Here is a 20818-nt window from a genome sequence, read left to right as displayed (position 1 = left end):
TCTCTATCAAATTCTTATGGCCAGTGTATGTATGCGTATGTACAGAGGCTTTCAAGCAGCACTGAGCAACATTCTACCACTGAGATAACCTATAAACACTAACCTATAAACACTGGCATACAAGGGAGATGACAGCATTGTCCCCCAAAAATTATGTATTCAAAGAAAACAATAACTTGACATTTGGGACTAGAGCCACTCAAAGGCAACAGGCAGGACAGCCTGTGACAGAGAAAGCAGAGATAATGGACAGGAAACTAAGATCACACACCGAACATGACAGATGTCCCCAAAATAGATATGCAGCCTTAAAAAGGATGGAGGATTTTTTTTTTAACTAGTAACATGAGCAGGGTCGCTCAGTTCTAAAGGCCCAGTGGGAAGTGCTAGCTTGAAAAACAAACATAAAGAGAAAGTCAGCCTTTGCTTACTATAAATAGGACTGCTCCAAATGTGTCACTCGGACTAGATCCCGAACCCTCAAAAGCAAGCCCATAGATCAGCATGGGTGTCCCTAGTCTATAGATAAAGGTTTCAGAAACTCACAGAGTGTCCACTGAGCCTGCATTCTGTGCTTTACCAGGCGTGTTAAATGGTGAAACAAACATGGTTCAAAAGAAATCAGCGATCTAAAAGAGCAGGTTAAAGAAAGAAAAGATGCAAACAAAATTAATAAGAGCAAAATTAGTAAGGGCAAGGTTAGGGTGACAGCAGCAGCAGCAAGGTGACAGGGGCCAGGGACCACTGGCCAGGAGCCAGGATGTGCTCAACAGGGGCCCCTGCAGAAGAAAAGGTGGGGGGGGCATCTTTGGAAAATAGCTGAGAAATGCACCTTAAGGCTGATCTATATACTCAGGGGGGGCTAGTGCTCAAGTGTGAGAAAGATGGAAACTGTTCCCAACTGCCCACTCTGCAAAGCTCTTACCACATGAATAGTTTCACTCAAATCTCCCTGGGAAGAAATGTTACAGTCAGAAAAGAGGCAAATAGGGGCTGGGGAGATGGTCCAGTGGTTAAGAGCACCGAATGCTCTTCCAGAGGTCCTGAGTTCAATTCTCAGTAACCACACGGTGGCTCACAACCATCTGTAATGGGATCTGATGCCCTCTTCTGCTGTGTCTGAAGAGAGCAATGACAGAAAGGACAGGGTAGTGATGAGTTAGGAACAATTACCAGCCAGAAAGATAGAAAATGCAGCCTGGAAGGATGGCTTACCCAATAAACGCACTTGCCCCAAACCCCTAACAACCTGAGTTTAAACCCCAGGTCCTATGCAGAGTCATGAATGTACTCGTAAGGCAAACCCAGCACAGATGGGAGGTAGAGACAGGAGAATCAGCCAGAATGATCAGGCTACCTAGCTGTCTCAGTCAGGGTCTCTATTCCTGCACAAACATCATGACCAAGAAGCAAGTTGGGGAGGAAAGGGTTTATTCGGCTTACACTTCCATACTGCTGTTCATCACCAAAGGAAGTCAGAACTGGACCTCAAGCAGGGCAGAAAGCAGGAGCTGATGCAGAGGCCATGGAGGGATGTTCCTTACTAGCTTGCCTCCCCTGGCTTGCTCAGCCTGCTCTCTTATAGAACCCAAGACTACCAGCCCAGAGATGGTCCCACCCACAAGGGGCCTTTCCCCCTTGATCACTAATTGAGAAAATGCCTTACAGCTGGATCTCATGGAGGCATTTCCTCAACTGAAGCTCCTTTCTCTGTGATAACTCCAGCTGTGTCAAGTTGACACAAAACTAGCCAGTACACTAGCCTAGAACACACAGCACAGTAAAGGAGGCACAGTAAAGGCCTTCCACCTCAAAGCAAGGTGGAAGGAGAAATGACTTTGGGAAAAGTTGACCTCTGACCTCCACTGCACACTGTGACACAAGCATGTGCTTGCTTCCCCGACCCCACTCTTAGAAGACGAGGAGCTGGAGAGATGACCAACAGTTTAAGAACACTGCTGCCAGCTGGGCGTGGTGGTGCACGCCTTTAATCCCAGCACTCGGGAGGCAGAGGCAGGCGGATTTCTGAGTTTGAGGCCAGCCTGGTCTACAAAGTGAGTTCCAGGATAGCCAGGGCTATACAGAGAAACCCTGTCTCAAAAAACCATAAAAAAAAAAAGAAGAAGAAAGAAAGAAAGGAAAGGAAGGGAAAAGAAAAGAAAAGAAAAGAAGAGAAAAGAAAAGAAAAGAAAGAAAAAAGAAAATTGCTGCTGCTCTCCCAGAGGACCTGGACCAAGCCCTAGCATCACGGCAGCTCACAACAGTCTGTAACTCTAGTTCCAGAGGACCCGATGCCTTCTTCTGGCCTCCATGAGCACTGCATGCATGTAGTAAACAGCCATATATCAGGCAAAACACCTATGCACACACAATTTTTAAAAATGGAAAAAACTGCTAGGTGTTGTGGTGCACACCTTCAATCTCAGCATTAAGGGGTCAGAAGCAGGTGGACCTCCAAGTTTCAGGTCAGCCTGATCTAAATAGTTCCTTGATAGCGAAGGCTACATACTGAGACCGTCTCAAAACAAACAAATACAACAAAGAAAAGAAAAAGAAAAATTAATTGAAAGTTATAATGCACAGCTGGCAAGCAAAAAACAGTTCCAATAGTTAGGAATTGGGGGCGGGGGGATGCCAAACACTTAGTCAAAAGAAAGCATAAGGAACTAAGATACCTAAAACACCAACTGGACAAAAATCAGAACACACATTAAAAGGTGTTTCAAATGCACTCATAGGTAGACATAGACTTCTATATATGATTTGTTTTAATGTTAGCTATCAGACACACACATTAAAAAAAAAGAAAACACAGAGAAAGGCTGAGATGAAGGGATAGCAAATATAAACCAAAGAAAGCTGAAAAGGTCAGGGTACCATCAGAGAGGGGTCCCTTCAAAGACACATGTCCTGACAAAACAGTCTATTACCAAAGACGCCTATCAAGAACCCACTGTTGGATCTGGAGCAACAACTGCAGAATATGTAGAAATAGAAAAGCTGACCATTATAGAGCAAAGTTTCTAGGACACTAACAGATGACAATGGTAAAGCAATAAGGAAAAGAGAAAAGGTAGAGAGGTGGTGTGCTCCTGCACACGTGTGTGCTCACACACAACTTTAGAACACTCGGGCACAGTGCATGAGCCGTTTCCAAGCACAAATGGCACGCTCAAGAGAAACTGGCCACACGGCAAGACACAGAGCACATGCCATTACCTCATCTCCAGATCAGCAGCACAGAAGTTTCCCAATCATGAACAATTAGAACACCAATGGAAAAACAACTTTTGAAAATCTATGGCAACATGGCAGGCTAGAAACTGACCGTGTGAAGACCATGGCAGGCTAGAAGCTGGCCGTGTGAAGAAGAAATGTCAAGATAAGAAGAAAGACAGGCTCGAGGCCAAAGAGAAAAACAAGGTAAGAGTGTCACGAAGACAGAGCAGCTGAAGAGTGCAGAGAAACAGGCGAGGGCAAAAAAGGAGGGAAGACAGCTCATTGCAGTGTCAGCCCCATGGAGAAAGAAAACAAAACAGCTGGCTAAAGTAGTGATATGAAGTCTCCTAAGAAAAAGCTACCATTAGATTGACTGCTCAAGCCCACCAACCCAGCTGACACCAGTGCTCTTTAGTGTCCCATAAAACAGAATGATCAAGACCACTACCTAAGTCTCCTACAGTCAGCACTAACCTGATACCAAAACCAAGAAAGGGAATAACAACAAAAAGAAAAATCCCTGACTCATTTCCCAAAAGAAAACGGCTATAAAAACTATCAAAAAAAATCTGTAATCCAAATTCAAGAACACATTAAGAATATCACACACCATGACAGTTGGCTTCACTCCAGGGATGCAAGGATAGTTCAACATATGCAAATCCAGAAATATAACACAGCATGCATAAATATGCCTTAGGACAGAAATCACATCACGATTCATTGATACAGGAAAGGCCTCAGTCATATGTCTGCATCCCCGTGATAAAAGCCCTGAAGAAACTAGGGAAACAGGAGGGATGTACTACAACATAGTAGGGGCTATATAAGAAACCCGCAGCTGCTATACTAACCATTGAAAACCATCCAAAAGTGTTTCCTCTGAAACCAGGATACCATGGCGTCCACTCACTCTTAAGCAGAGTGCCCAAAGGCTTAGCTAAAGCAACAAGAAATAAAAATGATTCAAATATGAAAGGAAGGAGCTTAGGTATTTTTATTTGCATGTACGGTTTCTATTCTTTAGGAGCCTCCAAATACCAGAGAGCTATTTAAGTGCCTTTAGCAAAGTAGCAGGATATACAACATATATAACTCTGTAACCTTAATGTATCAGTAACAAACTCGTCAAGACAGAAATCAGGAAATAACTGTTATTAAAAATACCTTTAAAACACTCAGGAATAAACCTCAAGTTGAAACTGTAAGACAACAGAGAAAGAAACTGAAGACACCAGGAGATACAGAGACTTTCCACCATCAAGGACTAGTAGAATTCGTTGTGTGAAAGTGAACATGTTACCAGAAGCAGCCTGCACATTCAGGGCTAACCCCATCGAAATCCCAATGGCATTCTTCACAGAATTAGAGAAAAAAAAAATCACCATAAAATAAGAAAGTAGAAAAGATGCTAAGTGACAAAGTGACCAGAAACAGAAGCCATGATGCTGGAGGCATCACAACAGTTCATTCTAGTAACCAAAGCTACACAGCACTGGCATTAAACAAGCCATAAACCAAGACAAAGAGGACAATCCAGAGACCAACCCCGGGTAGGGTAGTTACAGCCCCTTATCTCTGAGAAAGCTATTGAAAACATACGCAGAGAAAAAGAGTTCCGTACAGTTGGGAGAACTGGGTATCCACATGCAAAAGAATGAAGCTAGGTCCTTATCCATCAGCAAGCACAAAAATCAACTCAAAATGGATGAAAAACACTGTTAGGAGAAAAGAGAGAAGATATAGTACAGACATAGGAAAGAAGTTTCTGGGAAGGAATTAACAGAGGTCCCAGAACGGACAAGCCAGATTGCATTGAGTTCAAAAGCTCCTGAAAGACTAAGGAAATAACCAGGAGGGCGATGGGATGTCACAGAACGGGGAAATGTTTCTAACAACACATTAGACAAGTGACATCTAGAATCTATACAGAACTACAAAAATTACACAAACACACACACAATACTCAATGGGCTAACTGATTTAAATATGCACTTATCAAAGGAAAAAATACAAATGGCTGATAAGGTTTTTTAAGTGTTCAATATCCTTGGCCATCATATGTAAACTGAAATTGATGTGAGACTTTTGTCATTGCTGGTGAAGACGTAGGAGAAGAGAAACTTTCCTTAGTCACTGCTGGGGTGGGGTAAACTGAGGAAGCTGCACTGGACATCTATATAGAGAGAGGTTTCTCAAAACACTAAAAATGGAAGTAACACACAGCCCAGGTAAACCACTCCTGGGTGTACCCCTGAAGAGCTCCAAGTCCATACAGCATTGAGATACCTGCACACCTATGCACACTGGCCTTTCTAGTCATAATTGCTAAGTTATGACACAAACCTAGATATGCAACAGATGGATGGATGAGGAAAGTATGAAGAAAAATGGAGTTATGACATTATCAGGAAAATGGATGGAACTGGAGATGACTATGCTAAGCAAAATAAGCTAGATTCAGATAAATATCACACATTTTCTTATATACAGAATCAAGATTTAAATATGTAAACATAGATACTTAAACATATAAATGACATAAAAATCAATAGGATACTATGAGAGGGAGGAAGATCTAAAGAGAGTGGGGAAGAAAACAAAAGGACAATGGAATATATATGTATACATACATGGACACACAGAAACTACACAAGAGCTACACACACTGCACACACACCCTACACTATACACCACACACACACACACACACACACACACTACTCACACTACACACACCACACACACGACACCACACACAGAGAAGAGTAACTATTTAGGGAGGAAGCAGAGCCAATCAGAAAAAAGGAGGGCTCACGGGGGCAAATAAGAACAAAGTGTAATGGTATATACATATGAAAATGTCACAGATAGTTTCTTTCTATGCTAATTAAAAATAAAACAAGGGGGCTGTATAGTTTAGTGGTTGGGAGCACTGGCTGCTCTCCCAGAGGAAGGGGGTTTGATTCCCACCCAGATGGTGGCTCACAAGTGCCTGGAACTCCATTTCCAGGGAATCTGACTCCCTTTTCTGGCCTCCTTGGGGACCAGGCAATGTACACAGGGCACATACATACAAGAGAACAAAACTGTCATATACATAAAGAAAATCACAAAAATTGAAAATCCATACCTCAAGATTTGTGACTCATGAATATAATATTTGTTAAAAGGAAACCCATATTGTATTTTATTATTTATCGTGTTTTTGAGACAGTCTTGTTCTATAGCTCTGGATTGTTTGGAGCTCACTATGTGGCCCAGGGTGGCCTTCACTCATGACAATCTCCTGTCCTCCCCAGTGCTGGCCTATAAATGTACTTACCATAAAATAAGATTTAAAACAGGAGGGGGCGGGGCTGGAGAGATGGCTCAGCAGTTAAGGGTACTGACTGCTCTTCCAGAGGTCTTAAGTTCAATTCCCAGCAACCACTTGTTGGCTCACAACCGTCTGTGATCTGATGTCCTCTTCTGGTGTGTCTGAAGAGAGCTACAGAGTACTCATATTAGACTAGGGGGACTTGGGACAGAACTCAGTGGCAGGGTACCTACCTATCAAATATAAGACCCTAAGGGTCAAGTCCCAGCACCGAACAAACCCAGAATATAAGAATTAAGCACTGATATCAAGAAAGATGGAAAAAAATTAACTCCCACCATCAACAAAAAGGGGAGGGTAAAAATGCAAAGCAGAAATGAGAAAAATATAAAGATGAAGGCAAAAATGAACAAAAGAGGAGAATTTAGAAACAAAGAGAAAAACAAAAGCTGGTATTGTGAAAGGACAAAATAGAAAACTGTTTCCTAAGGCTGCTGAAGACAAACAGAAAACACAAACCACACAGAAGAAAATCCTAACTCGTTATATATAGTCTGAATATATCAAATGTTGAAAACGTAAATGGAAGGGACAATGTTGTGTAGCAGTCACAGGTAGCACAGAATCGACAGACAGAGCTCAGAGGTCATCAGCGAGTCCCCCTGGAGAGCCCCAGGGAGTGGGCCACCTGGCTTCACGGAGGCCTATTCAGCCTCTCAGAAGCATACAGCCTTACATTATACAGGCTGATCTTGAACTAGAAAGAAGGGGAGAGAGAAGATGTGGAAGCCATCTAATGACAGTAAGGTTAGTGTTGTCTTAATTCCAAAATTAAGTAGTGACCATGTTTTCAAAATTAAGTGCCTGTCTTTTCTAAGCACATCTCCAAAGCGATGTCCTACAAAAATATTATTAAATCAAATTGAACAATGCCTAGGCTGGGGGCAGGGGTGACCAATGAGGGTTATAGCAAAAAAATGGAGTGAGCAGAGAAGGTGGACCACGATGGGACGGGACAGTGAAGGGAGGGAGGAGGGGGAAAGGGGACAAAGAAAGAATACTGCATGTTGGAGTATTTGAAATTCTCCAAATATAGAGACTCTGGATTTAATCACACATGACTGGATGAGATGAAGGCAGAGGGGATGGTGTGGGGAGGCATGGAGGGGACATGATGTATGTGTAGGGTAAGGTACAATGACATACATGCGTGAAAATGTCATAGCGAAACCAATTATTTTTACACTAAAATGTGTAACTAAAAGGATGCCTTCCATGAAACAAATCTATGCTTGTGATTTACCACCTGTGTGTTCCTTTTCCCCTCAGCTTGATACAATCTGGAGTCTTCTGTGAAGAGGAGCTTCAAGTAAGAAAACACCTCCATCTCACAGGCCTGTGGGCAAGTCTGTAGGGCATTTTCCCGATTAGTGATTTCTGAGGGAGGGTCCAGTCCACTGTGGGCAGTGACCACCTCTGGGCTGGTGGTCCTGTGTGGATAAGAAAGCAGGCTGAGCAAGCCACGGAGAACAAGCCAGCAAGCAGCAGTATTCACGGCCACTACTTCAGTGCCTGCCCCCAGGTTCCTGCTTTGAGTTCCTGCCCTGTCTTCCCTCAGTGATGGACTGTAAGAAGCCCTTTCTTCTTCAAGTTTGCTTTTTGGTCATGGAGTTTGTCACAGCAACAGAGAGCAAAATAAGACATCCTGTCTGCCAACTAGATGATAAATCACATGCTTATCTGAATTTTTGGAGAAATACTTTGCTTGTTTTTTTTTTTTCCAAATTGCAAATTTTAGAAACTTGATAAAAAGACACATACCAAAAGTCCATAAAAAGCACTATTCTTAACAACTTACTTTTAATGTTTAAAAAAAAATTTGTTTTCTCACTGTTCTTGCTACCTGGTTATGAAGGTCTCATACATCCCTGAGATACATGTTCAGTGTGCACCTAAAAGACAAGAAGGGAGCTAGAGGTAAGCCAGCCTAAGGGGAAAGGGACCACACATGTGCCTCCCTGGATTAGCAGGAAAAAGGTGAATGGCATGGGGACTGTGGAGGGAGTCACCCTGATCACACAGGTGAAAAGGGACAGCTGTACCTGGGATGTTGATGAGGAAAGCTGGTGATGAATAGCAGGTCTGTGGTTCAGCTACTTTTATACCATCTCTAGCTAATACAGAGCGTTAAGAGAAGAGCAATTTTCTTTAGAAATGCTAAAACTGAGCTATTAATTTAACATGATGGAGGAACGCTGTCTCAATTCTTTCCTGTCACTGGAGATAGAGTTACTGATCCACCAACACGGGCACGGAACTTACCGTTAGAGTAAGTAGTAACCCAGGTGACAGGAGTCTGTGAGGGGAAGAACGAGGGAGAACTGGATCCAAAACCCACTGATGCCAACCTTCAAGGGCACAGTCGACTCGGACAAGACCAGCCAGGTAAAAAGAATGGCCTGGGCAGGACTTACAATGGGAGAGGTTTTAAATATTGCAGAGATCCCACAGTCCAACACTGAAGGGTACTTAACAGATCTGCACAGTAAGAAATTCCTGTTGGGGCTGGGAAGATGGCCTGGGCAGCCCCTATCATGTAAGCATGAGAACCAGAAGGGCTGGAACAATGGCACAGACCTGCAACCCCAGTGCTGGGAGGGAGGAAGCCAGGGCCATCCACACGGGCAGTCTAGCTCAGTAGGCAAGGTCTAGGTTCAGTGAGAGATCCTGTCTCAAAAAAGAAGGTGGCGAGTGACTGATGATGGTGGAAGACAGCTAACGTTGACCTTTGACCTCCACATGCATGCACACACATGGACATATCTAAACGCATATACACACATAGAAATCCCTTCATGAGAGGACCTTTCTCGAAGAAGGAGGTGGACACTATCTGCATGAGGTGGCGAACAGGTGGAAGATTAGAAACTGGTACCGTAACAGTAGCTGTAAAGCAGCTACCTAAGGTTCTCGATTAAGAAAAACACAAGGTATTTATGGCAGATGGGAAGGGGCTAGTTAAACAAGACAAAATCAGGGAGTAACAGAGGGCCAGGAGCCCAATACGGCCAAGAGGAGGCATGGCTCTTCCTGTGAATAGGGAAGGAACGCTCTTTGCATCTCTGAGGACGTACATCCTGGGCATAGATTAAGTGCTTGTGCATGCTGAAAAGGAGGGAAGCAAGCAGTGAGGGGAAGAAAGATGGATGCCTGAATCTAATACCTGGTCTTCACACGTACCCGATCATCTCACAGAGAGATGAGAGCTTGTACAGGCATGCAGGTGGCTGCAGGAAAAAGCAGGAAACAATGGATGACAACAAGCTGAGACCTGGGGGTGGGGCAGTGAAGCCATATGCTCCTCCTTTGCAGGGGCACCAAGCCACCCAGCTGTTTCACATCTAAGAAGACACAGTCAGGGACTAGACTGGTGGAGAACTGTAAACTCTGCAATTCCAATTGGACAACACTACAAGATGAGCAGAGGAAACAAAACTGATGATGGTGAAGAAACATTTAAAGTGGAGACCTTTGTTTGAGAGCAAGAAGCCAAGGATGCTAACTCTGGAAACAGACAAAGGATCCAGGCAGGGTCAAATGTGAACTTAGAGTAAGGAGGGGTGGGAGGGCAACAGCTGCCCTTCCCACCCACCCCCACCCCCCGCCCAGCCCACCTTCTCTGCTTCCCTGGCTCATCTCCAAACTACTTAGGGCTGACTTTTCCACGGCTTGGCTGTTACCTATAGCTCTCTCATGTATATATCTTGTGAGTTCCCCATGCCAAATTCAATCTAAGTCCTCTGACTACACCATTCCCTAGCATCAACCTACCACCTGCTAGACCTCACCACACATGTGGTTCAACCTGACCGCTTCCCTCTCTCCAAACATTTAATTCAGCTCAGCCGACAGTGACTATCAGCCTGCCTGCGCAGGGTCACCAGATTTAATGAGGAACACAGGATGTTCAGTGAAACTCGGAGTTCAGATAAACGATGAATAAATTCTAATAGGACTATGTCTCACGCAAAATCTGGATTTCCTTGGCAATCCTATTCCCCCACCCCCATCAACACATGTCAGCACCTCACCCGTTCCTTAATGCCACACTCAAATGTCATCTTCAGCATGGAGTGTGTTCTGATCCTCTCGAAAAGAGTATCCATCCCTGCCTTCATTGAACCATCAACTATGTACTGTGCTGAGGTGAAAATTGTGAAGACATAGTCCACATATTTAAGGGAGCCTTCAGCTAGAGGAAGTCACAGAAAAGAGGCAGACATCTTCCTCAGCTTGGAAGCTGGGCACTGTACTATGGGGATCTGTGTTATGACAGCTTTTAGGGGAAAGTAGCATGGCACTTGAAACTTAAAGCTCACAGTGACTAAAATGTTTGCTGAAATTCTTTCAAAATTAACTGTGGATAGGGGCTGGGGAGATAAAGCAGGCACCCATGGTGTAAGGGCCAAAGCTTGGGTCCCAGAACCCTGTAAATGCTAGGCAGATGTGATTGCCAACTGGAATTCCAGCATTTGGGAAGCAGACAGGGAGCCCCAGGGCAGGCTGGCTAGCTAGACTTGCTGAGATGGGTGAGCTCTGGATTCAGCAAGAGCCTTGCCTCTACAAAACCTGACACAGCCTTGGGCTTCCACACATAAACACATCCATCACCTGCACATCTGAACACAAATTACTCAAGACAACTGCATACATTTTCATAAATTCCCTCTCACTCTCTCAACTTCTGGCTTGGTTTGACTTATATCACCTGGCCAGCTTTTTTTAAAATACACTTATTATTTTTTAAAAAACATGAACTTCTTCAGCGTATGGAAACTGCAACAGCCCAGGGAACGGCTGCCAACTGTAGCTAGACTGGGAAAGCTAAGGTAGGCTCCAGGTTGTCTAAGCAGCTAGCCACTCACCGCGCGCTGAGCTGCTATGAGGACTGCTAGAGTGCTTCGCCCTGGTGCTCCTGGGGCGCAGAAGGACAGTTGAACTTGGCTCCCCTTGATGGTGATGCCATCTGCCACCTGCTGAACCTCTTCGGCATGCTCCGCAGTGCTATATTCAACCACCGCAAAGCCACCACCGTGACTTCCTTCATCCTGTGCAAGCTGATACCACATGGCACGTTAAAAAAAGAGAGATTCTGAGATTGATTTATGATCATTTGTTTACAAGTAAGCATTTCCAACTTCAACAGCTAGGCCCTCAGTCTGTACTGGTGACAGTATTAAATTTCTTCTCCAACTGGCTTAGACACAGTTGTTCTCGAAGATAAGGATTTCAATTCTTTTTTTTTTAATCTTCTAATTTAACAGTCAGTAGTCTCCGACTTATTAAGAAATATATACACAATTAGCAATTAATAGAAAAGGATATTTAAGTAATTATATTAAAGCTATCTTCAAAATATGACACCAGATTCATGGGTAATGAAGAACTGATTATTTATATACAAATATAAATAATTTATCAAATGTAGACATGTGGAAGGAGCCACGATCATCTTCTATTTCAACATATTAAGCAAACCCAGGAATCTGGTCAAACTAAAAACTAAATCTTATCTATGAAGCTTGTGCTTAGGTTCATACTCCATCATTCGCAGCACACAGCCTTCCCTTTCAAGTGTGGGCTACTGAAGTGCCACACAGGGACCTGGGTCTACTTCTGTCACCACCTGCAGGAGTGAACAGGATGACAGTAAAGTCCTGGCTCTTGCATGAAGAGCAAAGGGAAGAAGGAATACATCACTACCACACAGTTCTGAGATTCAAACACATCTGAAGGATCTTATAGGCTTACACACTCCATGGTGACAGAGGTGACAAAATCAAGCCTGCATCTTTGAGAAGTCACAAACACACAGTCCTATTATGCAGTTTTTATATCTCATGTTAATATTACAAATAAATACTTGCTGAATCCTTGACAGTATTTTTGTATTTTTATTTTAAAAGCTTAACTTTTGCCAGGTGGTGGTGATGCAGGCCTTTAACTCCAGCACTTGGGAGACAGAGGCAGATGAACCTCTGTGAGTTCTGGGACATCCAGGGCTACACAGATAAACCCTATTTCAAAAACTAACCAACCAACCAAAAAAAGCAAAGAGCTTAACTTTTACTTCATTGGTATAGTTAGGCCAAGTTTCCATTTTTCTCCCCTTCAACATTTTTTCTCCTTTAAACTGTCCTAAATTGTATTTTTCTCCAAAAAGTTTTTTCCAAATGTGTAGGGCAAAAGAAAAATACCTACCTCTTCCAAGTATTCCTTTAAGAACTCAATTCCTCCTATAATTGAAACCAGACCTTCAGATTAGAGCTGCTGAAGCCAGCTGTCCCTCTGGTCCCTTGACTGCAAGAGTGTGTGTCTCCAGTGCACTGTCTGATAGCTTACCAGGGACAAGAGCCTGAGCGTGACAGACCCATGGGTAAGGAGCTATGGAGATGCCCACTTAATATACTTCTGAAGCTTGAAAACCACTTCTATAGTTACTTCAGTGGGGTGACATCCACTCTTACCTAAGCATTCCACCCGAGGGCTTCCTAAACATCTCTTTAAAACGACATCAGCAGGATTGGAGTGAACATTCAGCTCAATATCAGAACTACACAAAGAAGTTTCCATTCTTTTGAAGCATTTTAGCAGGAGCTAAGGGTCACTCGTTGAAACAGAGTTTACCACTAAACAGCTAGACAAGGTGATGTATAATGTTCCCGCTGACGCTTGGGCTCAGAGTTCAGATGCATGGCTCTGCCTCTCATATGTGCTCTAGAGACCTCTGATAAGCCATGGAGAAGGAAGGACAGACACAGGAGGACAGAATTGTGTAACTCTTAGTATTCAATACTATCAGGACATCACTAGGTCAATCTGCTTCCAGGAAATGAGCAGGCCAGGTCAAAGGTCTGTCACAAAATATTCTAATTTTATACAAGCCTTAGACGACTTCTTAAATGCTTTACTGGGATGGGAGGAACAAAGATGTGAGAAAAAGCAAAATGGAGCCATTCATACTAAACTCTAAACTATGCATACTGCCGCCTAATCTTCACTCACATGCAGGATCTGGAAAGGACAATCTTCTAGAAAGCCAAATGTCGTTCACCAGTGGACGACCAATGGAGTTACCAGGAGAAAAGTTTGTTACAAGGTATAAAATTTAAGTTGGATAGGAAAACCTAAGTTTAGGAGATCTATCACAAAATATGCTCCATCACAATTAACAATACACTGTATTCCTAAGGCATTCTGAGAGTAGAAACTGAGTGTTTCCATCACAGGAGATGGCAACTCTGATGAGATGATTGGTCAGCCCACTGGCTTTAGGCTCCCCTCCATGTGTGCACACTTCACAGCATAACAAATGCCTAACATTTTATCTGTCCATTCAAACACGCACTTGTACATTATATACATACATGTGTACAATCCAACTCCCAAAACTTTACTGCAATATGAGAATCTGACAACGGTTGGGTGAGAGGAGGACATGAAGGGAGGGGGCAAAAAGGAGCTCATGAAGGAAACAGAACACTGGTCTGTTGCTGTCAGAAAGCTGTAGGGTGAGATGTCACATGGCACATCTGTGTGCAGTTATTAGGATGCACTCACTATGATAAGGTGCTTGGAAATGCTCACCAGTATGGCCAGGATCTTCTCTGCATGCCTCCCCCACCACAATCGGATTCAGACAGAAGTAGGTGATCATCTTAACCTTTATCCCAATTCCATATTCTCCAGTAAATCGCTCTTCATAGAGGACTGGCAAATATTTGCTCACTTGTCACTCTCACCTACAAAACTGTGAAGTGCCGAGTCCTGCATGGCCATGAGGAAGGTATGAGTGATACAGTTCTCACCCCTGGAGCAGAGCTAGCTGGGCGAGGTCCTCCACAAGTGCTGATGGCTGCTAGGCATAAGACTTGTTTATATAGTAATGAACATAATTTACTTTATGTTCCTCCTTCAAGAAATTTTCTCCCTGCTAAGGTTATTGGGGAATGTCCTCTCCGCCAAGATTAATGACTCCATGATAGAGACAGCTGGGAGGTAAAGGTATTAACCTTAGCAAAATGGTTACTGCTGTGACCTTCAGGATAGCCCTTAAGGCTGTGGGAAAGAACTCTAAAAACATGAGTTCAAAAATATATAGATGGGATTTCTCAACTATGAAAAATATAAGGATGCAGTATGAATTATATGAGGGGCTTCATGGACCTAAAAAAACAAAGGCAGCTGCACTATGAGCCAGCTTGTCAAAAGATATTGAGGGAGAAGAGATCTGGGAAGTAGTGACTGCAGGGCAAGATCCCACCCAGCTAAGTTTATTGTTTGTGCTTACAAAGGCTGACAGATTCCTGAGTTCAAGGTCAGAGTGAGTTTAGGCCCAGGCATGGTGGGAATGTTGCTCTCAGAGTGAGATTCCATCCAGCTAGCTTATTGCCTGTGCTTACAAAGTCAGGCAGATCTCTGAATTCATTTGCCATGTTAATTTTTATTTTTTTACTTGGTGTCTTTTCTAAGAATCAAGGGGCTAAGGTTATAAAATGCTGATTCAAGGGATAATCAAAAGGGAACCTGAAGTAAATGACTGAATTGATATGAAAATAAAAGACTAGCCTTTTGTCTGCAAGAGAGGCACCCAGAGAGAACTGCTTAGAGAGAGAACACAGCTCTGTTAGAACTTCTCTAGCAGGATTTCTGACTTTGGTCAGAAAACCTAGAATTTTTCTGGCAAGAGATGAGCTATTTGGAGATTCCTGGAGAGAGCTGTCTTGGGCAGAATACAAGCTTGGACTCACAACTGATTTCTCCCAAACACTCCTTCCTCAGGACCCTCACCCAAGCTGAGGATGGTCCCTGGCAGTGAAGCACTGAGATACAGTGCTCTACTCTCTACATTTCTGATATAACCTAGCGCTGGCCCAGCTGAGACAGTGGTGAACATGACTTGAAGAAAAGAATGGATGAATAGCTGAACAACTGAGTAGATTGAGAAGGGGAGTAGGCAATGGCTTTGCTCTGATGTATTGAACCAAAGCAACTGAGTTTGGCCCATCAACAGAAGGGAACGACTTAAAATCTCCTTAGAGTCCTCATTACAGAGCAGAGCAGAATCAAAACTGCCACTGTGACCTGGATAAGACACATTAACAGGATATAGATATAGGCATTGATCATATACCAATGCAGGTATTCTTAAGGATCTCAAATCAGCTCTTAGAAATACATACCTGGCAAAACACAGGTTTATGGATACCGGAAAAAAGTTGCAAGAGCTCTTCCGAATCGCTGTAGTCACTGGGGAGTTTATCTATACAAAGGCACTTAGAATGGATGAGCTCCGAGGCCAAGAGATTAACATCCATCCACTGTGCGAAGAGCGCCGAGGCTCCCATCTGCCTGCCCAGTAGCTCCAGTCTGGCCTTGGCAGCAAAGTCCTTCTTCATGTACTCCACAAACCCGTAGCCTTTGGAGTGGCCAGTAACTTCACTGTAGACCAAAAAACATCTCTCGATGTTGCCATAGGCACGGACGAGTTCTTCAAACTCTTCTAAGGTGAAGGAGATGGGCAGGTTGGTGATGCACAAGAGAGCGTCTGTGGGCTGCAGCTGCACTGTCAACTCTCTGCCTCGGAAAGAAAACTGATGAAACCTCTGAATCGCGCTCTGCGCCTGCTCCCCATTCAATAAGGTAACAAAAGCTGCAAGACAACAGAAGGACCGGCAAGGTTTGAGGTCAGTGCTTTCCTAGTCTTCTGCTGTGACCCACAGTAAGAAAGACACCTTATGCCTAAGACAGTTTATACAGATCTTCTTCTGAAGCAAACTCATCACAAAATATACCCTATTATGTGTAATGTCCCCTCCCACCCACATTCCACTTTTCGAGACAGTCTCACCATCTAGCTCCTGTTGGCCTGGAACTCACTACACGGACCAAGCTAACTTCAAATTCAGAGATCCACTTGCCTCTCTTGCCTTCAGAGTACATCACCAAACCTGACCTGCAATACACTCTTGATTTTGTTATTGTTCAGAAACTGCTTCTCTCTCTCTCTCTCTCTCTCTCTCTCTCTCTCTCTCTCTCTTTGTGTGTGTGTGTGTGTTGAACATGTATGTATGCAGATTGTAGGTAGCCAGGCATGTAAGTGGCCAGAGGAGGGAATCAATGTCCTCTACCACTCTCTACCTAATCCCTTTGAGGTGGACTCGGCCCCCTCAACCCAGAGCTCTTGTTTTATCAGCAGGGCTGCAGCCAGCAAGGCTACTGTATCCCTCTACTCCTGGTCAGTCCTACTCAGAGATGCCTTTACAGGAGCATAGGAGACATGCCAGCCTGGTATGTGGGTGCTGGGATTCAAACCCAGGTCCTTGTGACTGTTCAGAACACTTTCTTAACCACTGAGCCATCCCTTCACCCTGATTTTTCAATTCTATTTTACTTTTTTTTTTTTTTTTAATGCTGATGCTCCAATAAACCAATTTCATGGCCAGTTGCTCAAATAAAAAGTTTGGTAATTATATTAGGAATTTCACTATAAGCTCCACCCTATCCTGAGGGATTTGTTTGTGGTAGCATTTTCTAACACACAAATCTGAACCCACTCAAGAACAATGTAAAGTTTTACAAAGCCTTTATAGAAATCCTTTAATGAAGTTAAAATGCGTGCGGTTACAGGGCCTTTTCCCCCAGAAAGATCTCAAAGACTTTCATAGGACCTGAAAAACTGAAAGTCCAGCAAAAGATGCCAAAATGCCTGAAGGAAACCTGTTTTTCTGCATCCTTTTCATATCATTAAGATCAATTAAGACAGTGACATGGCTCTGCAATGCCAACCCTGATGAGTGAGTTCATCCCAGGACCTGGATGGCAAAAGAAGAGACAACTGTAGACAACTGCCCCAACTGTCCTTTGGTCACAAGTGCACGTGTGCACGTACACACACACACACATACAAAATTGGTGTATTTTTTTTAAAAAAACAGAGATAATAATAGAATCAAATTGGCTAGCTTCAAAGAACCCACAAGTATATATAATGCCATATACAATTTCCATAAATAATATAAAATGAAAAGATATCACGATTCTGAGCTTGGGTAAGTATTTTAACCTTCAACCCAGATCAAACAATTTTAAAAGCTACCTGAGCTATTTCATCATCAAGCAATAAAATGTATGAAATTTAAAAAACATGGCATAGCTGGCTGGGGACACACCGAGAATCTCAGCACACATGAGACCGAGACAGGGGACCATAAATTCAGGGCCACCCTGGGCTACATAGTTGGAACAAGGAAATCCTGCCTCAAAAAACCAAATATATGACACATGTGAGTTGCAAATCAATGAATATAGTGATTCATATTTGTTAGAACTAAATTTTAGTTATATCAGTTTATCTGTTTTCACTAATGAACATAAATATTTTAAGAACTTTTGTAAGAAATCCTGAAAGCCTCCAATTAAATTACCACAGAGCGATCCACAAATCACAAGGGAGCTGCTCTCTAAAAGCCTCGTCTGCTTAGGGAGCGGAGCGCAGTGAGACAGCTTGTAAGCACTTAATTCCCCCAGGTTCAAACAGAGCAGACTCCTATGAGGTTCAGAGCAAATGTACAAGGGGTGAGACAGGGAGAATCCCACGGGATGGGTAATTCTGTCCTCCCTCATGCTCTTGGTGACCATGTAGCTCTGAGAGTGTGAGCATCGCACCTCTCTGGGTGCTACTGACATTTAAAGCAGCATGGTTTCATTGTGCACTCTTTCCACATGCCAAGTACAACTCCACATCTAAGTCTTCCAACAGGGGAGCAAGATCAGCCCAGACATCCTCACTGTGAGAATTAACTCTCCATTAACAATGCCATTTGTTTTGGGGTTTTACTAACTATTTTCTTGCTGCTGTTGTTGTTGCTGTTGTGACAAAATGACCTGACAAATTCACCTGTCTTAGCTAGGGTTACACCAGGACCACTGAAGTAAGTCAGGACAGGAACTTAAACGGGGTAGAAACCTGGAGGCAGGAGCTGACAGATGCCATGGAGGAGTGCTGCTTATTGGCTTGCTCAGCCTGCTTTCTTAGAGCCCACCACAATGGGCTGGCTCTTCCCCATTCCTCTCAACTAAGAAAATGCTCTACAGTCTGGTCCGCAGCCTGATCTTACGGAGGCCTTTTCTTAATTGAAGTTCCTGCCTCTCTGATGACTTTAGCCTATATCAAGTTGACAGAAAACTACCCAGCACAACTAACCCCTTCTCAGTTTGACACACAAACATGTCACAGCTATTTTGTTGTTGTTCATTACCAACATCACATATGGTGATGGTACACTTCTTTAATCCCAACTCTCTTGAGGCAGAGGCGACTAGATCTCTGAGTTCCTGGCCACCTGGTCTATAGAGCAAGTTCCAGGTCAGCTAGTGCCACAGAGAGAAACTCTGTATGAAAAAAATAAAAACAAGCAAAAAGACATCACAATATAAAACATTTTAACAACTTAAAAAATCCCGTATCTTTACAAACTCAAACACTTTAAAAGTTGCCTCTTAAAAAGTATCCAAAAGTATCAAAAAGACTTATGAAACCCAAAGTCTCCTTAAACTCTAAAATATCTTTTTAAAAAGTTTTATAAAGTCTCTCAACTAGTGACTCCAGTAAAATAAAAATTAAATGAAATGCTTTCTTATAGAGGGAAGCAGCAGTCACATTCTGAACAAGGCAAAACCAAACTCCTATCCTGTAAATAACTCAGTGGTAGATATCTGGGATTCACTCACGATCTCTAGGCTCCTCCAAGAGGCTTGGGTCACTTCTCCAGCTCTGCCCTCTGCAGCGCACAGAGCTTGTCTTCTAAGGCTGGGCAAGCTCCATTCCACCACTCCTACTACTCTTGGTAGTCATACCATGGCAATGGTATCTCCAAAATGCTGGGGTCTTACTGCAACTGAGCTGCATTTCCACCAAAAGCCTCTCTTGGGCTCTATTCATGGTGCCTAGCATAAGACTTTCTCCATGACCCCTTTAATCCTGGGCCTTCATCTGCTACTGAGGCTGCACCTTCACCAATGGCCTCTTCTGGTTTCTCACAGCGCCAAGCCTCAGCTGTTCTTCATGATCCCTTCATGCCTTCAAAACCATTTCCACCTGTGAGACTCTTAAACACTACCAAGTTCGACTGTCAGATACAACCCAGCTTCTGTGTGCTAGCTCTCAGGAACCACTTCTCAGAAGATTTCACCTCAGTGATGCTGGTCTCTTCTTAATAATCACTGCTAACTTCTCAGCCCCAGCTGACCAGCATCAATTGTCCCAGGAAAGCAAAAGTTTACTTCAGTGGCTCTGGTCTCTGGTTAATCACCAATGATTCTTTAGCCCCAGCTTCCAGGACCACAGAATGTTAATTCAAAATACCAAAAAATGCAACATCCCAGATAATCTTTAAGTAATTCTCAAACTTCCCTCTGGAACTTCCCAAGCCAGGCCTCCATCATCTTAGCATCGCTCTCAACATTCATAGCTTCTAAGGTTCCACAAAACTGCTCACCAAGTTTTGAACACTTAGTGGCTTCTCTTGTCCAAAGTTCCAAAGTCCTTCCACATCCTATCCTAAACAACATGGTCATGTCTGTTACAGCAATACCCTACTATCCTGGTACCAATTTCTGTCTTAAGGGTTTCTATTGCTGTGATGAAATACCATGACCAAAAGAAAGATGGGGAGAAAAGGGTTAATTCAGCATACAGCTCCATACTGAAGTCCATCACTGAAAGAAGTCAGAACAGGAAATCAATTAGGACAGGAACCTGAAGACAGGAGCTGACCCAGAGCCCATGGATCGGTACTTACTATATACTGGCTTGATCGTCCTGCTTTCTTATAGAACCCAGGTCCACCTACATAGGTGGTACCACCCACAATAGGCTGTTCCCTCCCCCATTAATCACTGATTTTAAAAATGCCCTACAGGCTTGCCTACAGCACAGTCTTATCGAGCAATTTTCTTAATTGGGGTTATCTCCTCTCAGATAACTACAGCTTGTGTCAAGTTCACATAAAACTGGCCAGCGTGCTACCTAAAGAAAGGAAGTTTTATTTTGGTTCACAGTTTGGGGGGTACAGCTCATGACGATGGGGAAGTTCTGGTGGCAGAAACTTGAGGCAGTTGGGTCCACAACTTCCACAGTCAGGAAGCAGAGAGTAACCAAAGCTGGTTCTCAGCTCACTTCCTCCTTTTTATAAAGTCCGGGACCCCAGGTCAAGCAAT

The 20818-nt window shown here is 43.4% G+C and overlaps 1 protein-coding gene and 1 non-coding gene across 2 annotated transcripts in view; one reads left to right on the top strand and one right to left on the bottom strand.

The window, feature by feature from the left end:
• The window catches only part of Raver2 (ribonucleoprotein, PTB-binding 2), an 83333-nt gene that overhangs the window by 33513 nt on the left and 29002 nt on the right, over window positions 1–20818 (bottom strand). The window contains exons 3-4 of the mRNA NM_183024.1: window positions 15781–16250; window positions 11464–11655 (exon numbers count right to left, since the gene is read on the bottom strand). Coding sequence (NP_898845.1) covers window positions 11464–11655; window positions 15781–16250 — 662 coding nt within the window. The remainder of the gene's footprint in view (window positions 1–11463; window positions 11656–15780; window positions 16251–20818) is intronic.
• Gm22100 lies at window positions 15208–15270 on the top strand. The gene has a single exon (XR_003955466.1). It is a non-coding gene; the product is annotated as a U7 small nuclear RNA (small nuclear RNA).

The sequence above is a fragment of the Mus musculus genome, chromosome 4 (assembly GCF_000001635.26).
Source record: "Mus musculus strain C57BL/6J chromosome 4, GRCm38.p6 C57BL/6J".
Taxonomy (NCBI): Eukaryota; Metazoa; Chordata; class Mammalia; order Rodentia; family Muridae; genus Mus; species Mus musculus.
The sequence above is the reverse complement of the archived record's forward strand: the minus strand, read 5'-3'. Positions and strand labels throughout refer to the sequence as shown.